The 25040-nt window shown below is 41.7% G+C and overlaps 1 protein-coding gene across 2 annotated transcripts; it reads left to right on the top strand.

Annotated features, from left to right (window-relative positions):
• The first annotated feature begins 348 nt into the window (after positions 1 to 348).
• On the top strand, positions 349 to 23673 carry araf (A-Raf proto-oncogene, serine/threonine kinase). Of its 2 annotated transcripts, XM_040050097.1 has the most exons (16): positions 349 to 469; positions 1965 to 2202; positions 9352 to 9455; positions 10234 to 10336; positions 10505 to 10659; positions 12938 to 13036; positions 13137 to 13287; positions 13380 to 13407; positions 13502 to 13632; positions 13756 to 13958; positions 14210 to 14386; positions 14553 to 14599; positions 15149 to 15267; positions 20361 to 20492; positions 20833 to 20967; positions 21534 to 23673. In XM_040050097.1, the coding sequence occupies exons 2-16, from the start codon at positions 2092 to 2094 to the stop codon at positions 21672 to 21674; spliced, it is 1836 nt and encodes a 611-aa protein (XP_039906031.1). In that variant the 5' UTR covers positions 349 to 469; positions 1965 to 2091; the 3' UTR covers positions 21675 to 23673. The 2 variants fall into 2 exon arrangements, with proteins under 2 accessions (XP_039906031.1, XP_039906032.1); XM_040050098.1 differs by lacking the exon at positions 349 to 469 and having other exon boundaries at positions 478 to 2202.
• Positions 23674 to 25040: the final 1367 nt, after the last annotated feature.

The following is a 25040-nucleotide window of genomic DNA, read 5'->3' as shown; positions in this document are numbered from 1 at the left end:
CTTTGTGTCTCTCTCCCCTTAAAGTTATATTTCACCACAGAGATTTTCATCCTTTTTTCAGTACCAATTTGCCAAAATGACACATCCGCAAATATGTGTCAAGTGTCTGAACAGTGCACTAGTATGCATTTATACTTGTGTCAGTAACCCTAGTACAATCTTGTAACAGTTTTTTAAATTAATTAATTTACTCGTGATCAAAATATAATTACAAAACAGATTAACATTTGTCATTTCCACCGGTTTTAACGCTGAACAATAATCACAGGTGTCTACTCTTGCTGTAGTATACATGTGTGTCGTTACACAGCAGCTCCCACCGTTTGGATTGCAGCTTCTGTCCAATGAAAGAACGCGCCTACAGAAGTTGACCAATGAGCACAGAGCATTTATGGAGTTTTTCCGCTTTCCCCTGAAGTTCTTGACAGATTTGCCTCCAGATTGCGAGAATTCAAGATGGCCGTTACAGGTACGAGTTTAACTTTTTATTTATCCCAACTGTTTCAGAACACTGAGACGAAAGGAGATGTTACTGTCACCGTAAGCACTGCATAGCACAATCTGGACCGTCCTGTGTTGAGCATGTCAAGGAAATTATTCGCTGCATATCTGAAAAGAGACTCTTAAGTAGGCACCAGCCTGACGCCGTGGTAAAACCCCTAAGTTTGCTAACCTTAGCAGGCTGGGACTCGCGTTAAAGCTTTTAACTGTAAACTGCGCTAGTGACTGAAGCAGCCACATAATCTCTCCCGTTCCAACTAATGCTAATGCTTAGCTATGCTAGTTTGCTAGCTGGTTGAGCGAAGAGGAATTTCCGAAAACTCTGATTACTTTGCTTTGTAGGAATTATGTTTTTATTATATCGCTTCGCACCTCCTTACTACAAATTACCTTGAAAGGCAGTCAGCTAGTTAGCCGGAGACAATTAACTCGCGCTCCAAGAGGAACATGGCTTCCCCAAACTCGAAATGTCATTTTACAAGGCAGTCGAATCCCATGCTAGGCTACCGGGCTAATATGAGCTAGCGTTAGCATCTTTCGGCTGTTAACCAAATGTGCAACTTTGTTTGTCAGCGGTTTGTTTCAGTGTTAATTCCAAGCTCGCCCGGTCTCAAATATGAGCTACACCGTTTAGAAAAAGTTAGTTCTTGCTCCTGTAGGCCACTTTGCGAACACCTTAGTTGTTGGTGCCACTGGATTACAAGCTAACCGGTATATGGGACAATTCAAAACTCAGGAAAAAGCTTTCGCGAGGTTTCAGTGTTTGGGTTAATCAAACAACTATTATTTTCAACAACACTTTAAAGTATGTGATTTTTAAACTTTAAAGTTTTTACTAGCGTGTTGTACAGTAGTTGAGACAGAAAATAGCACTCCCTCTTACTAATTTAATTGATTTTTATCCAAAAGAAATGGTAAAAGAGGGGGAAGACGAGTGCCAGGGGAGATTCGTGACAGAAGGACAGGAGCAAGATTGAAAGGTGTTTACAAGATGGTAGTGAGAGCTGCTATGATGTATAGTTTGGAGACGTTAACATTTTCATTAGGAGTGACTATGATGGACAAAATTAGAAATGAGTGCATCCAAGAGACACCTCAGGTTGAGCGGTTTGAAGACAAAGTTGGCCAAGGCTGAGTTGATTTGGATATGTGCAGAGGAGTGATGGTGAACACAGGATGTTGAAGACTGATCTTCTAGACAAGGAGGAAAAGAGGAAGGTTTGGGGATGTTGTGAAGGAGAGGGGTACAGAGGGTTCGTGTGATAGATGGGGATGCTAGGGAAGGGTTATCGGAGGTAGATTTTCTGCTGTACAACCCCTAAAGAGAGCAACCAAAAACTTATTTATAGTATTCTTCTAACATTAATTACCTATTAATGTTTATACAAGTAGTTAAAGTCTGTGCGTTATCAATTTTATCATACCTATGTGCACTTTTTCATATTCTTTTTGTGTTTGTGTAGGTTCTAGGTAAAGGGCAAAACTCCTCTGGACCCCACTGTGCATGAAGCTCTCCTGAGGCTTTGGTGTCCAAGTACTGTGTCTTCCCTTCCCCCCCTGCCCTCCCCCAATTCCCTCCTGCCTCTCACCATGTCCTCCACCTCCTCCTCCTACTCCTCCTCAGGGGAGACCAGTCCAGAGGATCCACCCCGAGGTGGAGGAACCATCCGAGTCTACCTCCCCAACAAACAGAGGACAGTGGTGAGATACTTTTCTCCATGTTTGTCTTGACCAGTGACATTTTTTATATTAAACATTGTAACTATAAAAAGTGCCTTGTTTGATAGAAAACAATTGACATTTAACACTTCTGTAGGAGGGAGAAAAAATCTTCCATCACTGTTGGTTGTAACTGTAATTGCACCAAGTTTGACATCTTTCAGAATGTGCTAATGAGTAAGCTAGTTGGACAGTTGGTATCAGGTTTCTCAGATGGTGCCTGCCACCATCGTGCTTTAATTTGACTTGTAATTCCTGTTAGATGTCAAGTTTTCATACACTGAAGCGTAGCTGTTGCATAGTCCTGTCACTATGTCAGTGTTAAATTTAGTGATATGAGTGGCAGTGTAGAGGACACTGTGTTCATGGCATTATCCAACATGAATCTCTGGGATTCATGTAGGAGCATTCTCCTTTTAAATCCTCAGTGTTTACAGGTGAGTTTTACTAGCTGTACAGATCCTTCCAAAGCACATCAAACTGAGCTTTTCCCTTCTCTGCTGGACCTTTTTTGTACAAAGAATGAGCACATGTGCTAAATCTGTGTAGTATTAGCAGTAGGTAGGTAGGGCTGCCACAAACGATTATTTTGATAGTCAACTAGTCACCGATTATTTTTGCGATTAGTCGACTAATCAGATCATGCATCCATTGGATGTAAAACGTACAGCTTATTGCACCAGCATGCATCTGCTCTGATATAACTATCATTAGATTACAGCTTTAAGTGTTTAAGTTATGTGCTAACTAAAAATAAAGACAAGATGTTAGTTTATAAAATTTTAATTAAATTTGCAGATTGTTTCGGTGGAGTTTAATAAACTCAACCGTCTGCTCCTTGCTATCTAAAATATAACAGGACACCGGAGTATATTCTCGAGGATCTCACACTTCTGATAAGCAGTTGTCTGCTTGACGTTTATTTTGCTGTGTAAAAACTATAACTTTAATCTCAGCCAAACCAATTTACTCAGGAACAAATAAAATACTGAAAAAAGCCAAACACAGTGGGTTTGAAAACGATTTTCTGGGAGTTTGGTGTTCTCACCGGCTCTAGTGAGCCTTGAACCCCGGCTAGCTATCGAGCTGGTGGGTAACAGACATATCCGAAAACTAAGGGTGCAACGATACACAAAATTCGCCCAAAATAAATTTAAGTAGCCCGAATAAAAAAGAGAGCAATTTTTTTTTGATTGATGTTTTGTTTCCTGTTTTGTTTCCTTTACAATATTATACATTAAAGTATAATATTGTAAAGGAAACAAAACATTAATCAAAAAATTGTTGAAACACAAATTACAACATTGTATAAAAATTACAATCATCAACTCAAATACTTGGTTCTAATTGAACAGAAATTTCTATGAACTTGTAAGAACTGTGTAGGACATGAATCAGTCTGTGTCAGATCCTGAATTTGAAATTTCTACTGAAGTCACGGGTAAGAGGCAAGTGGAACCAGGTTCTAGGCCTTTTGCTTTTTGAAGTTTGCAAAGACTGCTAAATTGTGCCAGTGGTAGTTCACTCTTTGCAACATAGTACGCTGTTCTAAACAGATTTTTCAGGTTTATTTTTAGTTTGCAATTGGTGTTTGTTCTGGGAAAGATATTGCAGACTGAGCAATAATGCATTTCTCATGGGTTCTAATGGGGGCCTTTCTTAAAATGACTGGTCCCAGTAACAAAGGCACTTGTCGACTCAGAAATCGAGGGAAAACCAACGACACACCCGGCAGAACATTGTTATTTACACGGGTGCACATAAGTGGTCCGCATGTGCGCATTCGCTGTCAAAATAAAAGACGCGCACCAGATTAGAAGTTGCAACGCGCGTTTGCGTCCATATAAAAGGCACTGTTTTTGTCCGCTAGAGTGGGATTTTCACGGCACATTCTGCACCACATCTCTGTGCGTTCATCATTTGTTTGAAGCCAGCTCACCTCCTGCAACCACTTTTCCGAGAATACGTGCTTCTTTTGCGGTTCGGACTCCTTCTGACATTTGTTTGGAGGTGGAGGAACACCAAAGTAATTGCTTAATGGATTTTGCTTCTTCAACATCTTTAAGAGTTCTAAACAAATGTCTGTCCTCCTCCAGAAAATCCTATGTACGCAAACACGCGTTGCAACTTCATATCTTGTGCGCGTTTTTTATTTTGACAGCGAATGCGCACCTGCGGACCACTTATGTGCAGCCCCGGTTATATAGCTTGTTATATTGCAGCCACAGAAATTATTTTTTCCATGAAACCATAAAGCTGCACTTTCTTTTTGCCTTATAGTCTGATTTGTCATAACTTTTCCGTTTTGCGGTAAGCTTTTCTTTGGCTGTCACTTCTTCACCCTGACCTGTCTTATTTGGCTCAGCAGAACTAAAATATATATCCTGCTGCTTTTACACACACTCACATAACGCTCAGCGATTCTCTGCGGGATCAACCTCTCACATGTTTAAGCTTGCTGCGGGAGATTTCACTTGTCATGTTTGCATAGTAAGCTAACAATTGATAAGACGATGTCAGAGGAATTGGTGCACAAATTATCATCACTCACAGATCAGTGCTGTCGCTCTCTATACACAGTTCGCACGATTGCAAAGTGAAAGCAAAAAACAAGCGCAAATTCAAACGCGATTTCAATATGTCACATATTGACAGTGGCTCACAGATGCCAATGACATAATTACCCAGCTACATTTCTGAAAGAATGCAAAAGCATTGACATATATTTTTCCTTCCTACAATAGCCCGACGGGCAGGGCAGAGATAGATTTTGGTAGCCCGACTGGCAAGATCGCTAGCCCCGGGACGTCGGGCTAGCGATTTTGCGAGCCCTGTATCTGATTGAGGAATCACTCATCTTTGGAAAAGAGAGTTTATTACAGAGAAATGGCTCTTTCCAAAATAAAAGCTATACTATACGCTTCTTCTGGGCTATATTCTCTGCAGCATATTAAACATATCAGGTCCCCATAAGGAGAATCATGGCTGTCTAAATGACTCGGGTAAAGTTTGTAGCATGCGTGCTTGTTGTTTTTGTCTGCTTCCACTTGTCTTTGCACTAGGATGATGTCGGCGTAAATGTGCAGTCATATTCGTTGTGTTCCCACTAGTGCTGTCAGCGTTAATCTCGTTGAAATGACGTTAACGCCACAACACCGCAAATCTCCGTTAACGAGCTACCGCGGATCGCCCCGTGCGTGGGGCTGGACGGCCAACACGTTAACGAGCTAACTGCGCTAACACACTAGTTCCCACCCATGTAATTGAGCATTGTGTGGCACATCCAACATACTGTTTTACTTTAGTCCATGACTCGCTTACCTTCAGGGTCATACTTCACATGAAAACCAAAATATTTCCAAACGCCACATCTGAATGAGGGTGGGGGAGGTTCAGTTTGCCATGTTGCAAGGAGAGCTTAACTTCTGTCTGGCTAGCTTGCCCTGCGCTCAGTGAATCTGCGTTTGACTACTCCGCCTAGGCTGCACTGTCGAGCCCAGATCCACTGAGCGCTCAACACAGACAGCATCGTCAGAAGGAAAGTTGATAAAATAAATTAAAAATTTTGTATTGTTCGATACATATGCGTACCGAACCAAAAGCACTGTATCGAACGGTTCAATATCGATACGAGTATCATTGCACCCCTACCGAAAATGTCAGAGCGCTTTTGAAAATATGTGGTGTCTTGATAAACTGAGCAGATATTTGAAGTTTACACAGCTACATTCTTGCCGGGAAAATATGTTAAACGTTTATTTTGTGACCCAGAAAGAATAATAAGAGTAATATTAAAACTAACTAGCTGCCGCTATTGTTGGAAACTGAGCAGGGCCGTGCTATGAATTCTGGGATGGGTTGGGCCACAAAGTATACACCCGACCCATCCTTCAAATTTGGGGAAATGAAGGGCGTATTTGTCAGCTGCATTTGTCGGAGTCTTCGAATTTGGACAGTCTTCGTCGTGTCACTGTAACGTAATCGGCCTACAAATGCGGGCACAGGAGGATGCGGTTTCTGAATTTGGACGCAGCTGCTATACCGGACACTGCTTCTTCTTTGAGGTTTAACGGCAGCTGGCATCCTTGTACATGCAGTGCTGCCATCTTCCGTTTCAGTCCGTTATTACACTCTTAAATCCTACTACTTATTCCTGCATCTTTTGGAATCTTACAAAGCTTCAAATGACGCATCGACTATTAAATTAGTCGTCGACGTAATCGTGACTAGTCAACATTATAAGGGAGAGACATGACACTCAGTCCCGAATAGAAATGTAGGGAAGAACTGAGTAACTGTGAAGAGGTTGGTTATTGAGTCCCTGCCTCCAAACCAGCCACAAAATGAGAGAACCTATTGGCCAATTGTGATGTGCTATAACATAAGCACACAGCTGACGTTTGACAGTTCCACATGTGTGGTGGCAAGGGTATGTCACTACATATTATTGTAGCAGACAAGTAGGAAGGTGCTTTCTTACTTTTTGAGATAATATGAAGTGCTGTGTTGTTATTTTTTATTTTATTTTATTTTTAAATGTAATTGGTTTTTCTTCATTGGGATAACCAAAGGTGTTGATTGTGTTGGCTCTGTCGACCAAGCAATTAATGCCATAATTAGGGCTGCTCGATTATGGCAAAAATGATAATCACGATTATTTTCACTGAAATTGAGATCTCGATTATTTGACGATATTTATTTAACCCTTACGACCTATTATAGAACCAAGTCCGCCAGAGCTTATATTATTTTTTTTATATGTTGTAGTGCCATTTGCATTTCAAGTTGCTATGCAACTGTTATAGCCCATATTTTAATAATATGTATGCATTAAGTCCATAGTAATTACATTAATTGCAAAAAAGTGCAATAAACTACAAAAAAATTGAAAATCGTTTTTGGTTTTTTTACATATATTTCTACTTGGAGAAATTTAAGAGGTTTATCCCTCAACTTTAAATACAAAAAAGTTGCAAAAAATAGTTTACAACAACAGGAAATCTATTTTGAGTGTCTTCATAGTTTTATTTTGGAGATACACCAATTTTTATACACTGCAGGGAAAAACGAAAAAACAATCCTATGATGCAAATTTGCAAAGAAAACAGCATGTGCATCAAAATAAACTATTTCCAGCAATGCAATTCGAGTTGCAAGCATCCCAGAAACTATTCAGAAAAGTCAAACATGACTTATAAAAACACTAGTATAGGCTTTTAAGGCCAACAAGTAAAAAACTACATTTTCCGCGAAAATTATGTCACTTCTGGTTTTGGGCAGGAAATGGCGGACATGCGATAGTTCGCGCTGACGTCTGTTTCAATGTGGGAAGTGTTACGAATAGCTGATCGGATCGGCAAAGCGTGTTTCTGGAATATTATGTTTTTGTTTCTGCAAGCCCTTTTTATGCAACTTTTGCAAAGCTATATGTTGAAGGAAACCGTGACCGAGGACAAGCTGATGGCATAAGATGTAAGTATAACTCCTCTGGTTTCTTATGCAAAAAAAAAAATATTGCCCTAGCTTACACGGTTCAGGTTCTACAGGGATTTAAAAATAGTTACACAAAACAGAGCATGCTGCTCTGACCGGCTTTAAAGGGTTAACAATAACAATGTATTGAATAATGACTTTAAATAATAATATAAAATAGTGTACAACACCACTGAAGGTTTTTTTTTGGTTTTTTTTTTTTTTTTTTTTTTGGTTTTTTTTTTAACCTCTCTTTTCAACCAACAGCAGTCACTCTCCTCTCCAAATAACTTCTGCTTAGCTTTTCGAGCTTCCCTCGGGTCCTCTTAATCAGCGGTCTCCAACCTTTTTTGCGCTAAGGGCCGGTTTATGCCTGACAATATTTTCACGGACCGGCCTTTAAGGTGTGGGAGGGGCTAATAATCGGCTCAGTCATTTTTAATGATCGTTGAAAGCCCAGATCGTAATCGTGATTAAAATTCGATTAATTGAGCAGCCCTAGCCATAATGATGTGTAAATTGAAGTTATATTTATTTTTTTAAATGACATTTGGCTGGTGATTCAGTAGATATTTTTTTTATTTTTTATTTTCAGGTGACTATTGAAATAAAAGGTTTTATGGAGAGGTTCATTTAGATGGGGTCTCAGCCTAAGTTAGCGCCCAGATGTGTAAGCGGTAGTCGGGGATGTAGTTCAGTTCGTTTCATTTTGAAAAAGGTTAGTTCAGAATCGTGTTTATTGGCCAAGTATATGTGCAGACACATACAGGGAATTTGGTTCTGGTAGATGGTGGCTCTCAAGCACAGCAATGTAAATCTCACACACACACACGTCTATATACACACATTACACATACATACACAAAGCTGTGTAAACAACTATAAATAACGAATCTAAACTTGTATACATAAAATACAGAAATGAAATGAGGTGGAATGAATACTACAGAATGTACATAAGGTGCAGTTGCAGTCTGGCAGTGGGAGCAGTGCGACAGGTCAACTGTTAAGAAGGGAGATGGCGAGGGGAAAGAAACTGTTCCTATGTTGGGTGGTCCTGGTCTGCAGGCTTCTGTACCGTCTGCCAGAGGACAGCAGATCAAAAAGTCTGTGTCCAGGGTGTGAGGGGTCTGTGATGATTTTCCCTGCCCGTTTCCTGATTCTTGAGAGGTACAGATCCTTCTAGTTCTGCTCAATCCACCCACTATTACTCTAAACCTTTCGGTGTGTGGTACAGAAAGAACGGTTGATTTGCTCATGGTATTTCCTCCCATCTGCAGCTCTTCAGACAAGAGACATGATGTCCCTTTTTGTCTTTCTTGTTTGTTCTCCTGTGTGCACCTCTAACTAGGGAAGGGGAGATGAGGGAGATGGCGACAGAGACTGAGGAATTCATTTCCCACTTACAGCATGAAGAATAAGCTGGAAAGCAAAGAATCATATTCAGCCACATTTACATGTAGCTTTACGTTCCACATTCCTAAACACATAATGGGAACAGTAACCTGCATCATCTAATGTAATGTTTGTTTCTTGTATGGTCAAAATTGATGCTCTTTGTTACTGCCATTTTACCCAAGTATGCCTCTGTGTTACCTGTGTGATCAGAGAATGTCATGTCAAAGTCACACTTATTCAAATATGGCATTCTGTTTTCAGGTGAATGTCCGCCAAGGACAGACTGTGCATGAGATTCTAGATAAAGCGCTCAAAGTGAGAGGCCTGAGCCAAGAGTGCTGTGCTGTATTTCGCCTTCTAGGAGGGTAAGATTGCACTGCTGTTTGTGCCACGTCCTCTCACATCATATTGGGAAAATGACTTTGCATTCCTTTTAGCCCACATGAAACTCTGAGAGGCAACAGTGAAAAGCTGTCACAAGACTACATGTTAGACAAACACATGTATATAAAAGAGGCTGAAGATGTAATGTGAAGTTGATTCAAAGGCTGAAACGGTAGAAAAGTCAATATGCATTGATAAACAACTAATATACAATTAATTATTCATTGTGTATTTTTTTCCTTTTTTTGTTTTGTTTTTTGTTACCGTAATGCATTTGAAGGGTTTCCTGTGTAACGATGGGTAACATTCCTATGCTTCATTAAATATTAAAACAGTCTAACAAAGGGAAAGAATCACTGACCTTCTGTTCAAACTTTAGCTACGCTAGTAGAATCTCAGGATAAAAGTTGGAAATGACCATGAAAGATCCACTTTAAAGAGAAAGATGAATGAAAGTAAAAATTTTACTCTACTCTGTGAACATTCAACAGCTTAAAGGTAGAATTTGTAATTTAGCAGTTTTGATGCTTCAACATAGTTGTAAACTGTTTTCTCGCACCATAAACAGTTGTTGACATTTCTGAGAAACTCATTGATATACAAATTAAGTGCATTGGCCAATTAGGATAATGAAGACCTCTCCGTTGTTATTTTTTTGTTATCTTAGCCATTTTAAACCTTGAAAGGGGTTTCAATATTGGTGATATGTACAAAGAGTGTTTAAATTGCTTCTAAATGTTCCTTTTTTTGCCCCTCTAGTCGAAAAAGACTGACAGACTGGGACACAGACATAACTCCTCTAGTTGGAGAGGAGCTTTTAGTTGAGGTCCTGGATGATATTCCCCTGACCATGCACAACTTTGTAAGTATCTCACATACCTGTGTATAAAATGTTCATAGCTTATGTGAAATGCCTTTTGTTCATACGTTTTTGGCCTGTGATACTCTAATTGAATTGCTGCTGTTTTTAGCCTTGATGGTCTTAAATGTTATTACTGCAAAGTAAATTTCATGAACTCTATCTGTATAGGTACGCAAAACTTTCTTCAAGCTGGCTTACTGTGATTTTTGCCACAAGTTCCTTTTCAATGGCTTCAGATGTCAGACATGTGGCTACAAGTTTCACCAACACTGCAGTAGCAAGGTCCCCACAGTGTGTGTGGACATGGATACTATAAGAGAGCGGTGAGTTGGAGTAGTGTTTATCGTTGGCTGTACCAGATGCTTTGCTGGTAATATTTCACCAAGAGAAGGTGGCTAGTTGGAAAATAAGTCCTATTTTTAAGGAGGGCCACAATTCTATGGATTCAGACGATATTTTCCAGACTTTGCAACATGATGTCGACATACAGGCCATACAGTTTTTTGTTTTTTTTTTATTTGTTAGTTGTTGTGTTTTTTATAGCTGCCATGTTGCCCTGTAATTTTGATTACAGTGGCTGATATGAACATTGTATTCTGGTTAATCATGTTTTATGTAGAGACATACATAGTAAGCCTTTTGTGATCTTTAAAGGCTTACATAGTAAGCCTTTAAAGATCACAAAAGGCTTTTAAATGCTCTTTCCTCATTTCCACCTCATCCTCTTCACCTCAAGCCTCATCTCCTGAACTGCAGTCAAGGCTCTAGCACACAAAAACATGCTTCTTTATTCCCAATATTATTGCAATTACTTATTGTAATTAGACTCCAGACAACTGACTGCCAACTAAACGGCTGGTTATAAGAGTTGGCCAGCTAACGTTAGACTGGAGTGTCCTAAAAATCACACTTTCCTTCTGATAAACAGTTTGAGTGCATTCTCCTTGTGTATAGGAGTTTGTCCACTAAATGTTTAAGTTCAACAATGTTGGATCCACTTCAAAGAGAGTTTCTCTAATGCTAACAGCAGCGTTTACAAAAGAAAAGGTCAGGATATGTGTGTGAAGGTTCTTGATCATCCTGGTCATTGTCGTCTAAGGAGCTGTGAATTGAAGAAGTTTCTCGGATCAGAGGTGAAACGTCTTCCAAGAAACTCAAAGTTCAGACGTTTTTCTTTCCGAGCTCCTTAGTTCAGGATATCCTCAACAACTCACTCAACTCATATTGGCCCCTTTCACTGTCTTAGCTGACTAACACGTTTCTCCTAGAACAGCCAACGTAACTAGGATTATGAACTTGGATTGGGAGGGTTAAAAAAAACAACAACAACATTTAGTTGACTGCAATCTGCCATCTACTAAAATCTAGTGATTTTTACACACTGTAATTTTCCTTCTGCACTCTTAAAATAGTCTTTTACTTTAGTCTTTGTAAATAACTTTATTGGGACTGATTGATTAGAGCAGGGCGATATGACCAAAAATATTTATCACAATATACATTTGAAAATTTGCGATAACGATATAATTGACACTAGACAAAATACTTTACAACTCCACAACTTTGATGGGGTTTTTTTGCTCTAATAATTTATTTTCACTTAAAAAAACAAAAACAAAACAGCTGCTTGTTTATGTGTGTTAATGTTAAAGGCATTTTTCAGTAGAAATTGGCCGACATATCCTCAGCATAACCATGTATAATATCCACAAAACTTAGAAAGAGGTTATACACACACAATACGGTAATATTATGTTGACGCACAGTACGTATCACTCCGCGAGGCTCCTACCTACGATAGCCATAATGCTCCAACAATCCATCAAGTGGTGCGGGTTCGTAGCTTAGCAAAGTCGTACTAAAACATTTGACAGATTTTTCCAGCGCCGTGCACATAAAATCGTTTCGAGGTCAGTAAACACAACCAGAATTCATACATAAGGCACACGGGATTATAAGGGGCACTGTTGATTTTCAGAAAAATCAAAGGATTGATTTTAAGTGTGTAGTATTTTCCAAAAAACACAGTAATAACGACTGCCCGCTAGCATGCTCTACCAAAAATAGTGCTTTGTCGTGTATCTGACAGACAAAAGCTAAACCAGTGCCACACCACTGAAGTTGCAGCATTTTTACAAACCAATTCTGGTTCACCCGTTTTATTCAACGATCCACTTTCGCCCTTCTCATTCTCCGTCGCCGCCATGCTTTTTCCACCATGTGCGTATGAAAACAAAGGCACTGCGCGTTTTACCCATATTCTATCGCGATATTTCATTTTCTTATCGTTGCCGAACGTTATACCAGTGTTACCGTGAACGGTATGATATGGCCCAGCCCTAATGATGAAAAACAATTAAAACACCTGAAGTTCTTAAAATTCAGAACAGTTTCAGGGAAAAATGGAGATATACGGACCATCTTTTTGTGATGTGCCTAGATGATCAGATTCAGACTTGACATTAAAAAAACAGTGCAAATATGCACTTACTACTTAATTATTTAGTACTAAATAACATAAATTTTGCACATAATTGGAGCCTGAATAGTATGAAACTTCTGTGATAATGTTTAATTGTTTTCTTTCAATCCTATGTCCAGTTCTGATCCCAGTCCTTGCCCAGATGGATACCCACAGATAATACTGCCAGAAAATTCCCCCACGCAGAGCAACCCAGCCTTAACCCCAGAGCCTTCTGGGTAAGCTGGGCAGATGGCGTTCTATCAAAATTGCAGCATTGCTTTATTTTGTGAAATGTATATTTTAATCAAAATTTTGGCCTTCTTTCTTTTTGCTCAGAATGGGCCACCTGTCCCCATCCCCGTCCTCAACCTTTCACTTCCCCATGTCAGGCGGAGATGGTCAGTCTCTACAGAGGCATCGCTCCACATCTACTCCCAATGTTCATATGGTCAGCACATTGGACCCTGCTTCTGCCATGATTATAGAGGTCGGTGTTGGCTGCTTGTTTGCTTTTGCTTGAAGGATTGTCACCTCCACTGTGTATTCATCAAAATAACTTTGTTGCATATCTCTTCTTAGGAAGCACTAAAGTTCAACAACACAATAGGTATGCTTTCCATTTTTTCCCCTCTCTTCTGTTTTAGAATACATTTGTTATTCTATGCATGACACTTATGTTGTGCTGTCTCTTGTTGCTGCAGGTCCTGAACCCTCACCTAAGCCCTCCACCAGCCCGCCCTCTTCTTTTGGCTCTCCAGGGAAGAAGCCACCAAAGTCCCCTTCGGAACCCAGGGAGCGCAAGCCCTCGTCCTCTGATGACAAAAAGAAAGTGGTAGGGTGTCTTTAACATTGTTCACAGGCCACTGGTCACTTTACATATTCACAAGGGCAACCTTTGAATGCATTGAGCTGCTATCTCTTTTTAACAAATTTAACAGTCAATCTGTTGTTTCAGCACCGAGGAGGCAACAGAGATTCAAGTTACTACTGGGAGGTCCACTCTCGAGAAGTCAACATCCAGAAGAGAATAGGTTCTGGCTCCTTTGGAACTGTCTTCAAGGGAAAGTGGCATGGAGATGTGGCAATCAAGATCCTCAAAGTCAAAGAGCCAACGCCTGAGCAGTTACAAGCCTTTAAAAATGAAATGCAGGTGTTGCGGTGAGCAGTGGTTTACATGACTTTAACTTGGTTTTATTTGCACAAATCTTTCCACAACTGCTGCTGCTGGTGGAGTTATTAATAATGGTAATGATATTAGTATTATTAACGCTGCATAAACTGGTTTTATTAACACCAGTTCACATTGTTATAGCACTTTAATTTAACTCTTAACAATGTGGTGACTGTAACTTTCTGACTGCGGATGAGGTAATGGAATTTGTAAGTTTCACTATTTCTGTTCTCTACAGGAAGACCCGCCACGTCAACATCCTGCTGTTCATGGGCTTCATGACTAAGCCCAACTTTGCCATCATCACACAATGGTGTGAAGGCAGCAGCCTGTACCGCCATCTGCATGTCTTAGAGAGCAAGTTTGACACTGTGCGTCGCATTGATGTGGCCAGACAGACAGCACAGGGCATGGAGTAAGACTTGCTGCAATATTCCATTTCACCATCATCACTTAGTCAGGCCAAGTAGCAGACATCAAGTCTTTTTGTAGTGCAAGAAGTTCATTCTGTATACAAATGTTTGGCACCCATGAATTTAATTTACTAGTTTTCAAATTGTTTTTTTTGCTTTTTCTTTCAGTTATCTTCATGCAAAGAACATAATTCATCGAGATCTAAAATCAAACAGTATCCTTCTCTTGTGCATGGTGTACATAAGTGCAGTCATTGTGTGTTTCTGAGTTTAGATAGCTGTACCTTTTTAACCCGTAATCACACGTGCTAATTTGAGCCTCATGCTCTGCAGTTATTAAAGGTTTAACAACACACAAAAAGCATTTCCTTTTAATAGACAGTGATATACAGAGCAGCCAAACCATTAAAACTGTGATGTGTCAGTACTCTTAACGCAAGAAAAGAAACAAACTCTATGCTGACTCTTACCTTGAAGACACATCTCCCTTGTTTTCATGAAGAGGCCAATTTAAGATGATACGGTGCATCGCTGCTGTCAGGGACAAAAATTTGAATTTGAAACTGAGGTATTAAATTTGAGTTTGTCGAGTCATTCCACACTGTCAGGTGGACATTTCTTTGTTTCCCATTGTTTACTTTGGGTAGTTTCCTCTGTCAGTCTCACTTCTTATAACTTCTTTCTTGTGAAATGTTTATGTAGTAACTGATACTATGAAAACGTCCAGCAGCTGTCTGTTGTATTTTTCTGAGATTTGCTGCCAGATATTTTTCTCCATGAGGGCTGGACTGTTAAAATCGGTGACTTTGGCTTGGCTACAGTGAAGGCTCGATGGACTGGCTCTCAGCAGGTAGAACAACCCAGCGGATCCATTCTCTGGATGGTAAGGATACTTAACATGTTTATTGTAGAGCTCAGAGTCTATATGACATTTTAAGGCCAGTAGGGGGAGCAGTTTTTGAAAAGATTTTGGGTTTTATAGAACACTAGAGCAAAATGAGCCTCTGCTCCTTTGTATGAGTACTCAATTCTGTTTCAGATGAGTTCTTGGGCTAAATTGCTAGTTTCAAGTCCTATTAAATTTGAAAATTTCAGTTTGTAAGTTCAGCATACAGAATCTCTTGTTTTGCCAGTCGGATCCACCTGTCCTCGTGACATTGATTTTAAAAATCCAACATGGCAGCAGCTAGAACATTTAACTTGACTCTTGATTACATGGTAAATGGACTGATTCTTATATAGCGCTTTTCTACTCTCCGGAGTACTCAAAGCGCTGTATACAACATGCCTCATTCACCCGTTCACATAAGCACTTCTAAACACAAGTGCAAACTAATCTACATTCACACTCCGATGAACGCATCGGAGGGCAACTTGGGATTAGTATCTTGCCAAAGGATATTTGACATATAGATTGGGGAAGCCAAGGATCGAAGCACCAACCTTCCAATCAGTTGCTGATCTGCTCTACCACCTGAGCCACAGCCACCCGTACATGAACTGTGGCTGTCTTCTTTCACCTTCAGTCTGACATTGCCCTTACTTAAATTGTTTTCTACGAGGGAGCTTTTTTCCCCTCCTAACTAGTTACTAAAGACCAGTGGCTCTGTCTGAAATCTAATGTGTTTAAGTCCCCACTGATACGTCGCTATGCCGACAGACATAACAAACTGCAGTGTCGGTCATTAGTGTTATTACTCCTCGGTTCTAGCTTGGCAACAGTGTTGATCCTGCCCGTGGCCACAATTGGCTGATTATCCAGCTTCCCACAGCACTCATTGGGCAGGTTCCTTTTTCTATTGGGACTGTTGTGTCATGTCACAGTGCCACATGTCAGTCAAGTTGGTGGAGTTGACTGAAATCATAGAATAGAATAGAATAGAATTCAACTTTATTGTCATTGCACATGCACAGGTACAGGGCAACGAAATGCAGTTTGCATCCATCCAGAAGTGCTTTAGTGATATAGATATATTACAATATATATTAGCAATAATATAGATATGTGAGTATATTACAGAAATGGGTCTATTATGGAATGTTATAATGTACACGGTATGAAGTATGTTGTGAATATTCTATAACTAAGTATGTACAGGCTGTAGTGAGTACAAGCTATGAACAGGATATAAATATGAAAAACTATACAGAATATGAAATAAGTAACTTTACAGAATCTGAGATATACAGCTATACAGAAATGGGAACTATGCAAGTTGTAAACAGTTGTAGGATTAAAGATTATCGAATGTACAGAATGATTATTTACACAGAGCTATACAGTAGTGCAGTTAAGATAAGTGAGGGTGTAGATAGTTTCTACAGAGGCTATATAAAGTGCTGGTGGTTGTGAGTGGTGGTTCAGTCCATGTTATTATTGTGTGTTTGAGGGTACAGTTGTCCATTGTGTGTATGTTCAGTCCATGAGTTTAACGTGGGTCAGATGTCAGGAGGCAGAGTTCAGGAGTCTGACAGCTGTGGGGAAGAAGCTGTTCCGGTACCTGGTGGTCTTAGTCCGTAGGCTCCTGTGGCGCCTCCCAGAGGGCAGGAGGGTGAAGAGTCCATGTGATGGGTGACTGGGGTCTTTGATGATTTTCCCAGCCCTTTTCAGACACCGCTTCCTGTAGATGTCTTTTATGGCAGGAAGTGGTGCTCCGGCGATGCGCTGGGCAGTTTTCACGACCCTCTGCAACGCCTTCCGGTCCGAGGCAGAGCAGTTCCCGTACCAGACTGTTATACAGTTGGTCAGGATGCTCTCAATGGTGCAGCGATAGAAGTTCACCAGGATGTCTGAGGACAGGTGGTTCTTCCTCAGAGTCCTCAAGAAGAAGAGGCGCTGGTGAGCCTTCTTGACCAGCTTGGAGCAGTTGGTCGTCCAGGTGAGATCCTCGGAGATGTGGACTCCCAGGAACTTGAAGCTGCTCACACGCTCCACAGCCGTCCCCTTAATGTGGATGGGTGGATGTGGGTCAGCATTCCTCCTGTAGTCCACGATGAGCTCCTTGGTCTTCTCGGTGTTAAGCAGCAGGTTGTTTCTGTCGCACCACTCAGCCAGACGATCCACCTCCTCCCTGTAGGCGGCCTCGTCGTTGTCACTGATGAGGCCAATCACCGTGGTGTCATCTGCAAACTTAATGATGGTGTTGGAACCATCAGCAGGTCTGCAGTCGTGGGTGAAGAGGGAATAGAGGAAAGGGCTCATCACACAGCCTTGTGGTACACCGGTGTTCATTGTGATGGTAGATGAGCAGTGGTTATCCAGCCGGACATGTTGGGGGCGGTTGGTCAGGAAGTCCAGTAACCATTTGCAGATGAGGGAACTGATGCCCAGGTCTGTCAGTTTCCTGATGAGTTGTGAGGGGTGGATTGTATTGAATGCTGAACTGAAGTCTATAAACAGCATTCTGGCGTAGGTGTTGTTGTTGTCCAGGTGTGAGAGGACAGAGTGCATTGCGATGGAGACTGCATCCTCTGTGCTCCTGTTCTGGCGGTATGCGAATTGGTGGGGGTCCACGGTGGGGGGGAGACAGGATTTGAAGTGTGCTAGGACCAGTCGCTCTAAGCACTTAGTGATGATGGGGGTGAGTGCTACTGGGCGGTAATCATTGAGGCAAGATGGGTTGGAGTTTTTGGGTATCGGGACGATGGAGGTGGATTTGAAGCAGGCCGGTACCGCAGCGTGGGCCAAGGACAGATTGAATATGTCTGTGAGCACTCCTGCAAGCTCCCCAGAACACGCTCTGAGAACACGCCCGGGGATGCCATCAGGGCCTGCAGCCTTGTGGACATTGATCCTGCTCAGCACCGCTCCTACATCGGTGGGGGAGAGAGTCAGAGGTTGGTGGTCTGGCGTCATGTCTGCTTTGGTTGTGGTTGTGGGGTTCCCTCGCTCAAAACGAGCATAAAAGTTGTTGAGCTCGTTGAGGAAGGAGACATCAGAGGATGCGGGGGAGGGTTTGGTGGTCCTGTAGTCTGTGATGGTCTGGAGTCCTTGCCACATGCGTCGGGGGTTGGAGTTGGAGAAGTGTTCTTCTACCTTCTTTTTGTAATGGTGTTTGGCTTTTTTGATGCCCTTCTTTAGATTAGCCCTGGCTGTACTGTAGGGGTGTGCATCTCCTGACCTAAAGGCAGTGTTGCGGGCCTTCAGGAGGAGACGAACATCCCGGTTCATCCAAGGCTTCTGGTTGGGGTACATGGTGATCCGTTTCTGGGTGGTGACACTGTCTGTGGTTTTGGAGATGTAATCCAGTACAGATGAGGCGTACTGGTCCAGGTCTGTGTGGGTGAACATATTCCAGTCTGTGTTTTTAAATCTGTCCTGGAGCACTGCGTCTGTCCCCTCTGGCCACACTTAAATTGTCCTCACAGCAGGTTTCACACGTTGGATGAGTGGTGAATACCGAGGTGTGAGGAACAGGGAGAGATGGTCCGATTGTCCAATGTGGGGGAGGGGTGTGGCTTTGTAGGCTCCAGCCAGGTTGGAATACACATGGTCTAAAGTCTTGTCTCCTCTGGTGTGGCAGGAGACATGTTGGTGGAATCTGGGGAGGACTGTCTTTAAGTTGGTGTGGTTGAAGTCACCAGCAACAATAAAAGCAGCCTCGGGGTGTTTATTCTGGTGTTTGTTAATGGCTGCAGAAAGTTCTTTCATGGCCAACCTAGCATTAGCGTCGGGGGGTATATACACGGCAGTGAGTATGATAGAAGTGAGTTCTCTGGGGAGATAATAAGGTCTGCATTTGACCATTAAAAACTCCGCATTAGGTGAGCAGTGACTCTCAGTAGTAGTGGAGTTCATGCACCAAGCATTGTTAATATAAATGCACAAACCTCCACCTCTGGTCTTGCCGGAGTCATCTGCTAGCCTGTCGGCTCGGTGTGTGTGGCGTCCTGCTAACTCGATAGCATTGTCCGGGCAGCTGTTGTTCAGCCATGTTTCGGTGAAAAACATGACATTTGAGTCCATAATCCGTCTGTTGTTAGTGATGGAGAGCCGTATCTCATCCATTTTGTTTGCCAGAGAACGGACATTGGCGAGAAAAATACTGGGTAAAGGCAGCCGGTGTGGTGTTAGCTTTAGCTTAGCCCGTAGCCCTCCGCGCCTACCTCGCCTTTGTTTACGATCTCGGCGCCGTCTGCGTGCACTTCCGCCCGGCCGGGGAGAGTGGGCAGCCTCCGGTGTTCTGGAGATCTCTGGGATGAGTCGGAGATCGGCGATAAAACTGTTGGAGTTGTGAGTCCAGATGTCCAGAAGCTCTTGTCTGCTGTAGGTCAGCAACGCACAGCAATTCTGGACGAATAATCCGGTTAAAAGTAGATAAAAAACCGCTAAATAGCAGATTCTGGAGAGACACTGAGCCTCGCGTTGTTCACGCGGCGCCATCTTGGATGGCGGCGCCAAAGAGATGTCAGGTTCTGACTGTGCTGGGTGCCACACACCACAAAAAAACAGTTTTGGTAAAGAAATTGTTGATCTTTAGTAATACTTTTACATCATGTCATTCTTCAGCTGCTGATACTTGCAAAATGAGCGGCTGATGCATACTATTACCGATGCATGTTAATGTTGTCCTTTATAACCTGTGTACATCTTGAGTCTTGACAGGTTAAGTTATATTGTTCGTTTGAACACTTTTCTTGAAAAGTGATTACTGTTGATACCATAAATAACATCAAGTCACATCTGTATCATTAACTGTAAAGCAGAATAATAGAAATATGATGGTTTTCCATTGTATATTGGAACCCTGGAAGTTTTCCATCCACTTGTTTAAACACAGTAAAGGTCACACGCACATTATTTGATAGACCCTATATCCATACATGCAGTTTTTATGTACAAGGGTTTGTAGTGTATTTGCTTCTATTATGGTTGAGTCACAACATCTTTACAAAAAGCTAAATTAGTGTAATCGGTAGTGTTAAAGTACCTCTTTGTCAGTTTTTAATTCATTTTTTCCTCTCTCCTCTCATTAGGCTCCTGAGGTGATCCGCATGCAGGACACAAACCCATACACGTTCCAGTCAGACGTATATGGCTACGGAGTAGTTCTGTTTGAGCTGATGTCAGGAACCCTGCCTTACTCCAATATCAACAACAGAGACCAGGTTCCATTACCCAGTTTATTCTAGTTTATGTTAACACACAACACTGAGTCAGTATAAAATATCTGACTGACTCTTTCTGAAGATTTTGTTAATTACTATTAACATCAAAAATATAGCCATAGAGTAAGTCACAGTTCCAATAAACTAACAAATATTAGTAGAGTTCAGTAGATAAACTGTTAAATGTAACTCTGAATTAAATAATTCATCTGGAACACATGAAGCAAATTTTGTGTGACTTGACTTGTGGCCCAGTTTCTTAAGCTGTCTTCAGACCTTTGATGTAATACTTACGTTTGTTCTGTAGCTCACCTTGTTCGGTCCTCTTTTTCTTTGTCAGATAATCTTCATGGTTGGACGTGGTTACCTGTCTCCAGACCTCAGTAAGCTGTATAGTACCTCACCCAAAGCAATGAAGAGGCTGATCGTCGACTGCCTGAAGTTTAAACGTGATGAAAGGCCCCTTTTTCCACAGGTCAGTCTTGTATGGTTTATTGTTTATCACTTTAATAAAAAATATCCTGCAATGTTAAAATGTCCTGTGACTCGACATTCTAAGGGCTTTCTTTAAATTTAACTTGAAACTTTTACTTTATCCAAAACTTTTGGCGACAACTAGGTTCTGTCAGAAAGATGATCATTTATTGTAGGGATCGAACCACCAACCTTCCGATTAGTAGTTGACCTACTGTACTGCCTGAGCCACAGCCACTCCTCTGTATCAATCTAAAGAGGATTTGTTTTTGGAAGATTTTAGGTGAACATAAAGACCTGGAGAAATTTTTGGTGTAAAGCAAGATACAGCAGGACTGTAGGCCACCAGTGAGGAATCTTGCTCAGGATGCTTTAATGAAAGTTCTGGAAAAGCAAATCGGAGTGCTCAATACAAATAATTTGCAAGACATGGACGTGTCATTGTAGTTGCCTGTAAATTCATACTATCCTTTAAATCAGGTGACTGCCAAACCATATGCAATGTAGTTGCGTAATGTTGACAAAACTATAGTCTGTAATTTTCCTAATATTTCTGTCCTTCCTCAGATTCTGGTGTCCATTGAGCAGGTGCAAGATTTGCTGCCGAAAATCGAGCGGAGTCGCTCCGAGCCGTCGCTCCATCGAGCTGTCCATGCTGAGGACCTGAACCCCCTCCTGTTCCACACCACCAGGCTCATGCCCCTCTAAGCTCTCCACAGCACACAGCAAAGAGGCCGCCAACCTGTCAAGGACCACAGCATTCCAGTGCCTCAAAGAGGCCACAGCTGGCTGCTCTCCACCATTGTGGAGCTGCAGCTCTCAGCAGCAAAACTCAGTAACAGACTGTAGAAGTAACCTTAGTCTGACAGTGAATTTTTTTTTTTTTTTTTTTTTTTCCTTCAACAAATGACACGCACATGCCCATCAGGTGAAAGAAAGACCTTCTGTTTGTAGACATATGTGTAAAATGTCTGCTCTTGCCAGCTGAGAAAGTCAATCGACATCTCGACTTGTATTTGGCTCTTAGACCTGCTTTGGAGTTTCAGTTGTTCTAAAGAAACTCACATGGTTGCACATACAGTGCAAAAGAGTCTAATTCAGATCTTTGAGGACTTAAATCAGTCATAGAGCTGGAGCTGCTGGTTCAAGTCACATGATCCACTTACATACTCCATGCTCAGCGGGCATGTGCCCCTTTCGCTGTAACACAGCATAAATGGAATGGGGACCTGAGATGTAACGCCACTCATTTGAAAGCAACTCTTTTTGAATACGTGCCTGACGTGATATGTTTTGTAAAAGGTTAGATGTTTGCCCCCAGTGTGGACTTTCAGCATTTACTGGTCTTGTAAATATCTATACAAGACCTGGCAACTTAGAACACTGAACTATGCAAAGAAGTTTAGGGAAAAAAATGTATACCAGTTGCTCATTTAACCTGTTATAGTCTTTTGCTGTACATGAAGCAAAGCAGTGAAAGGCCTGGAGGTAGATATTTTCTTTCACTAACATAAAACATAAATGTATCTTGTCAGGTAGATATTCTTCAAATAGGAACTTTGAAATTCACTAAATTCATCTGAGGATCAAGTTTCCATTGATGCTGTTTGTGGGGGGATGGAAAGTCAGTGAGAAGGGCCTGGCAGAACTGGCTGCATGTCCAAATTTAAACATTACAAATTACAGTTTGAGGGTTTGAAAGTTATCCCATTCCTTAAATCCTGTGTTTAGTCTTAAGAATGTGCTGTTTCAAACAAACTTTTAGTAAAAGCAGTTGCCCACCCCTCTACCCTTTTCAAGTCCTGAAACATCACCTAACTTGTGTCACTTACCAGGCAACACTGTGATACTTTCAATGTTCCAAGTCCACTGAACACGGGGACTAAATGGTTAGGATCAATACTTCAGCAGTGGATGTTATTCATTTCTAAACCAAAATGTTTTCCAAAGTGAAATGTTAGTCAGGTCATCAGAGGACATTGTTGTTAGAAATGTACAGATGTAGTTTCAAGGGCTCAACAGATGGCTCATTTCAATTCCAGGTGTAAACTGAGGTTTCCATGTTGAGGCACGCACCTTACAGCTCTCACACTGCAGGAACAGCAGAGTGCCAGCCTCTGCACCACAGGTCTGCACCACGTGGGCTTAAGTGGTTTGTTGTATTGCTGCTACATATTGTGAGTGTTTTGTACACCTTAAAGATTGAATTGCTTGGTACACAGCTTCAGCAGTGTTGGCTAGTTTTTCCACACTCCAGAGGTCCATTCTCCAATGCTGCAGTCCCTCGTGCATAGTTCACTCACACATGTCCGCATATTTTCAAAATATTTCTATAGCTGTGGGGCATGCCTTAAAACTGTGAGAACCTTGGTTGATTAGTTGTTCTAATTTAGGCTTGAAGAGGTGTGTACATTTTTCACAAAAGTGAGATCACATCTAAAGGCAAATGTGCAAACTCTGTTGTGATGGCCACAAATCTACTCTGAAGAAATAGCTGAATTATTAAAATCTGTAGTATTCAGAGAACAGAACAAATGTCAGGGTTGTCTAGTTTGCTCGTCCAGCCGTTTGTATGTTACCCACCAGGAGATTGCTTTAAGCTTGTATCCAGTTGATTTTTCTTTGGTGGGATGCTCACTTGTTATGAATGAAAGCCCTGCATTTTATTTTCCTGAGATTGAATTAGTTGCTGCACAGCAAGAAGGTCCTGAGTTCAATTCCACCATCAGGCCGTGTGGAGTTTGCATGTTCTCCCCGTGTTTGCGTGGGTTCACTCCGGGTACTCCGGCTTCCTCCCACCGTCCAAAGACATGCAGCTTGTGGGGATAGGTTAATTGGATAATCTAAATTGCCACTAGGTTTGAATGTGAGTGCGACTGGTTGTCTGTCCCTGTGTGTTGGCCCTGTGACAGACTGGTAACCTGTCCAGGGTGTACCCCGCCTCTCGCCCTATGACAGCTGGGATAGGCTCCAGCGCCCCCCGCGACCCTGAAAATGATAAGCGGAAGCGAATGGATGGATGGATGAATTAGTTGAATATTTACTCGCCTCTGTGCTTGTAACACACCGAGGCGGCTCGGTCCTGCTTCATGATATCTTTCAAAGAAATACGCATGTGCTCAGGGTTCAGCTGGGCTGGTTTAAAAGCTAGTAGCCTTAGCTGTTGATCAGTGATAGTGTGTGGCCTTGTTTTGGGGGTTTGTGGAGAGAGAGAGATAGATAGATAGATATATCTAGATAGATATCTAATTTGTTTTTTTCTTTTTGCCCCTCTTTCAGCCCCTCATTTTTGCTCATTGTAATACTGGTGGGAAATATTGTCTTAAAAAGCCTTTACTCATCTTTACTTAAAGCTTATCAGCCACAACAATTTCATTGCCATCAACAAAAAGCAGGATACTGAAGATCAGCCACTGCTCTTCTTCAGTGTAATCCTTTGTAGATTTGTAGTACTGACTAATGAAAGAAATGGAAGCGATAGTCATATCTACAGAACCTTTTAGTTTCTCCTTCAGCTGGACTGTTAGCATCTTCGGGCTAGTGCTCGCAGGTTGACCTGACAATGCAGTCACTCAAAGCAGATTTAATCCATAGTAAATTAAGGGCACAGACGCAACCCTCTCTGTGGTGATTTTGGTGACTTAACAGTAGGGGATCAGGAGCCATGCCTCCTGGTCTGTCCTAACAGTGCTGTATTCTGAGGCATTGACTCTTGCTGGTCGTGTCTCGCCCAAGTGAAGGCAGTAGGTGTGAGGTGATGTTTCAGGCTTCTGTGAATCCTGCAGGTGATGTGACAGACATGAAGCAAAACTCCTGTTGATGCAGATGTCTGTCACTAATGAACTGCTAATTTAATATTCTCATGTTAATCTAGGGGCTGGGTACCCTGACTGATGCTCATTCCAGTTATGTGGTGGGTGTGGGAGAGGTTTTGTGGTGGGCTTTTTTTGTTTTGCTTTCTTATTTATTGATGTTATCGCAGATGTTAATCTGCAAGTACAGCACTCTGAAATGGATCAGATGTTTACTGGGAATGTTTATCTTTGAAATGTTCATCAGCACCAGGCGCTCTCT

The sequence above is a fragment of the Simochromis diagramma genome, unplaced genomic scaffold, assembly GCF_900408965.1.
Source record: "Simochromis diagramma unplaced genomic scaffold, fSimDia1.1 OVJJ01000159.1, whole genome shotgun sequence".
In the NCBI taxonomy this organism is placed as follows: Eukaryota; Metazoa; Chordata; class Actinopteri; order Cichliformes; family Cichlidae; genus Simochromis; species Simochromis diagramma.
The sequence above is the reverse complement of the archived record's forward strand: the minus strand, read 5'-3'. Positions and strand labels throughout refer to the sequence as shown.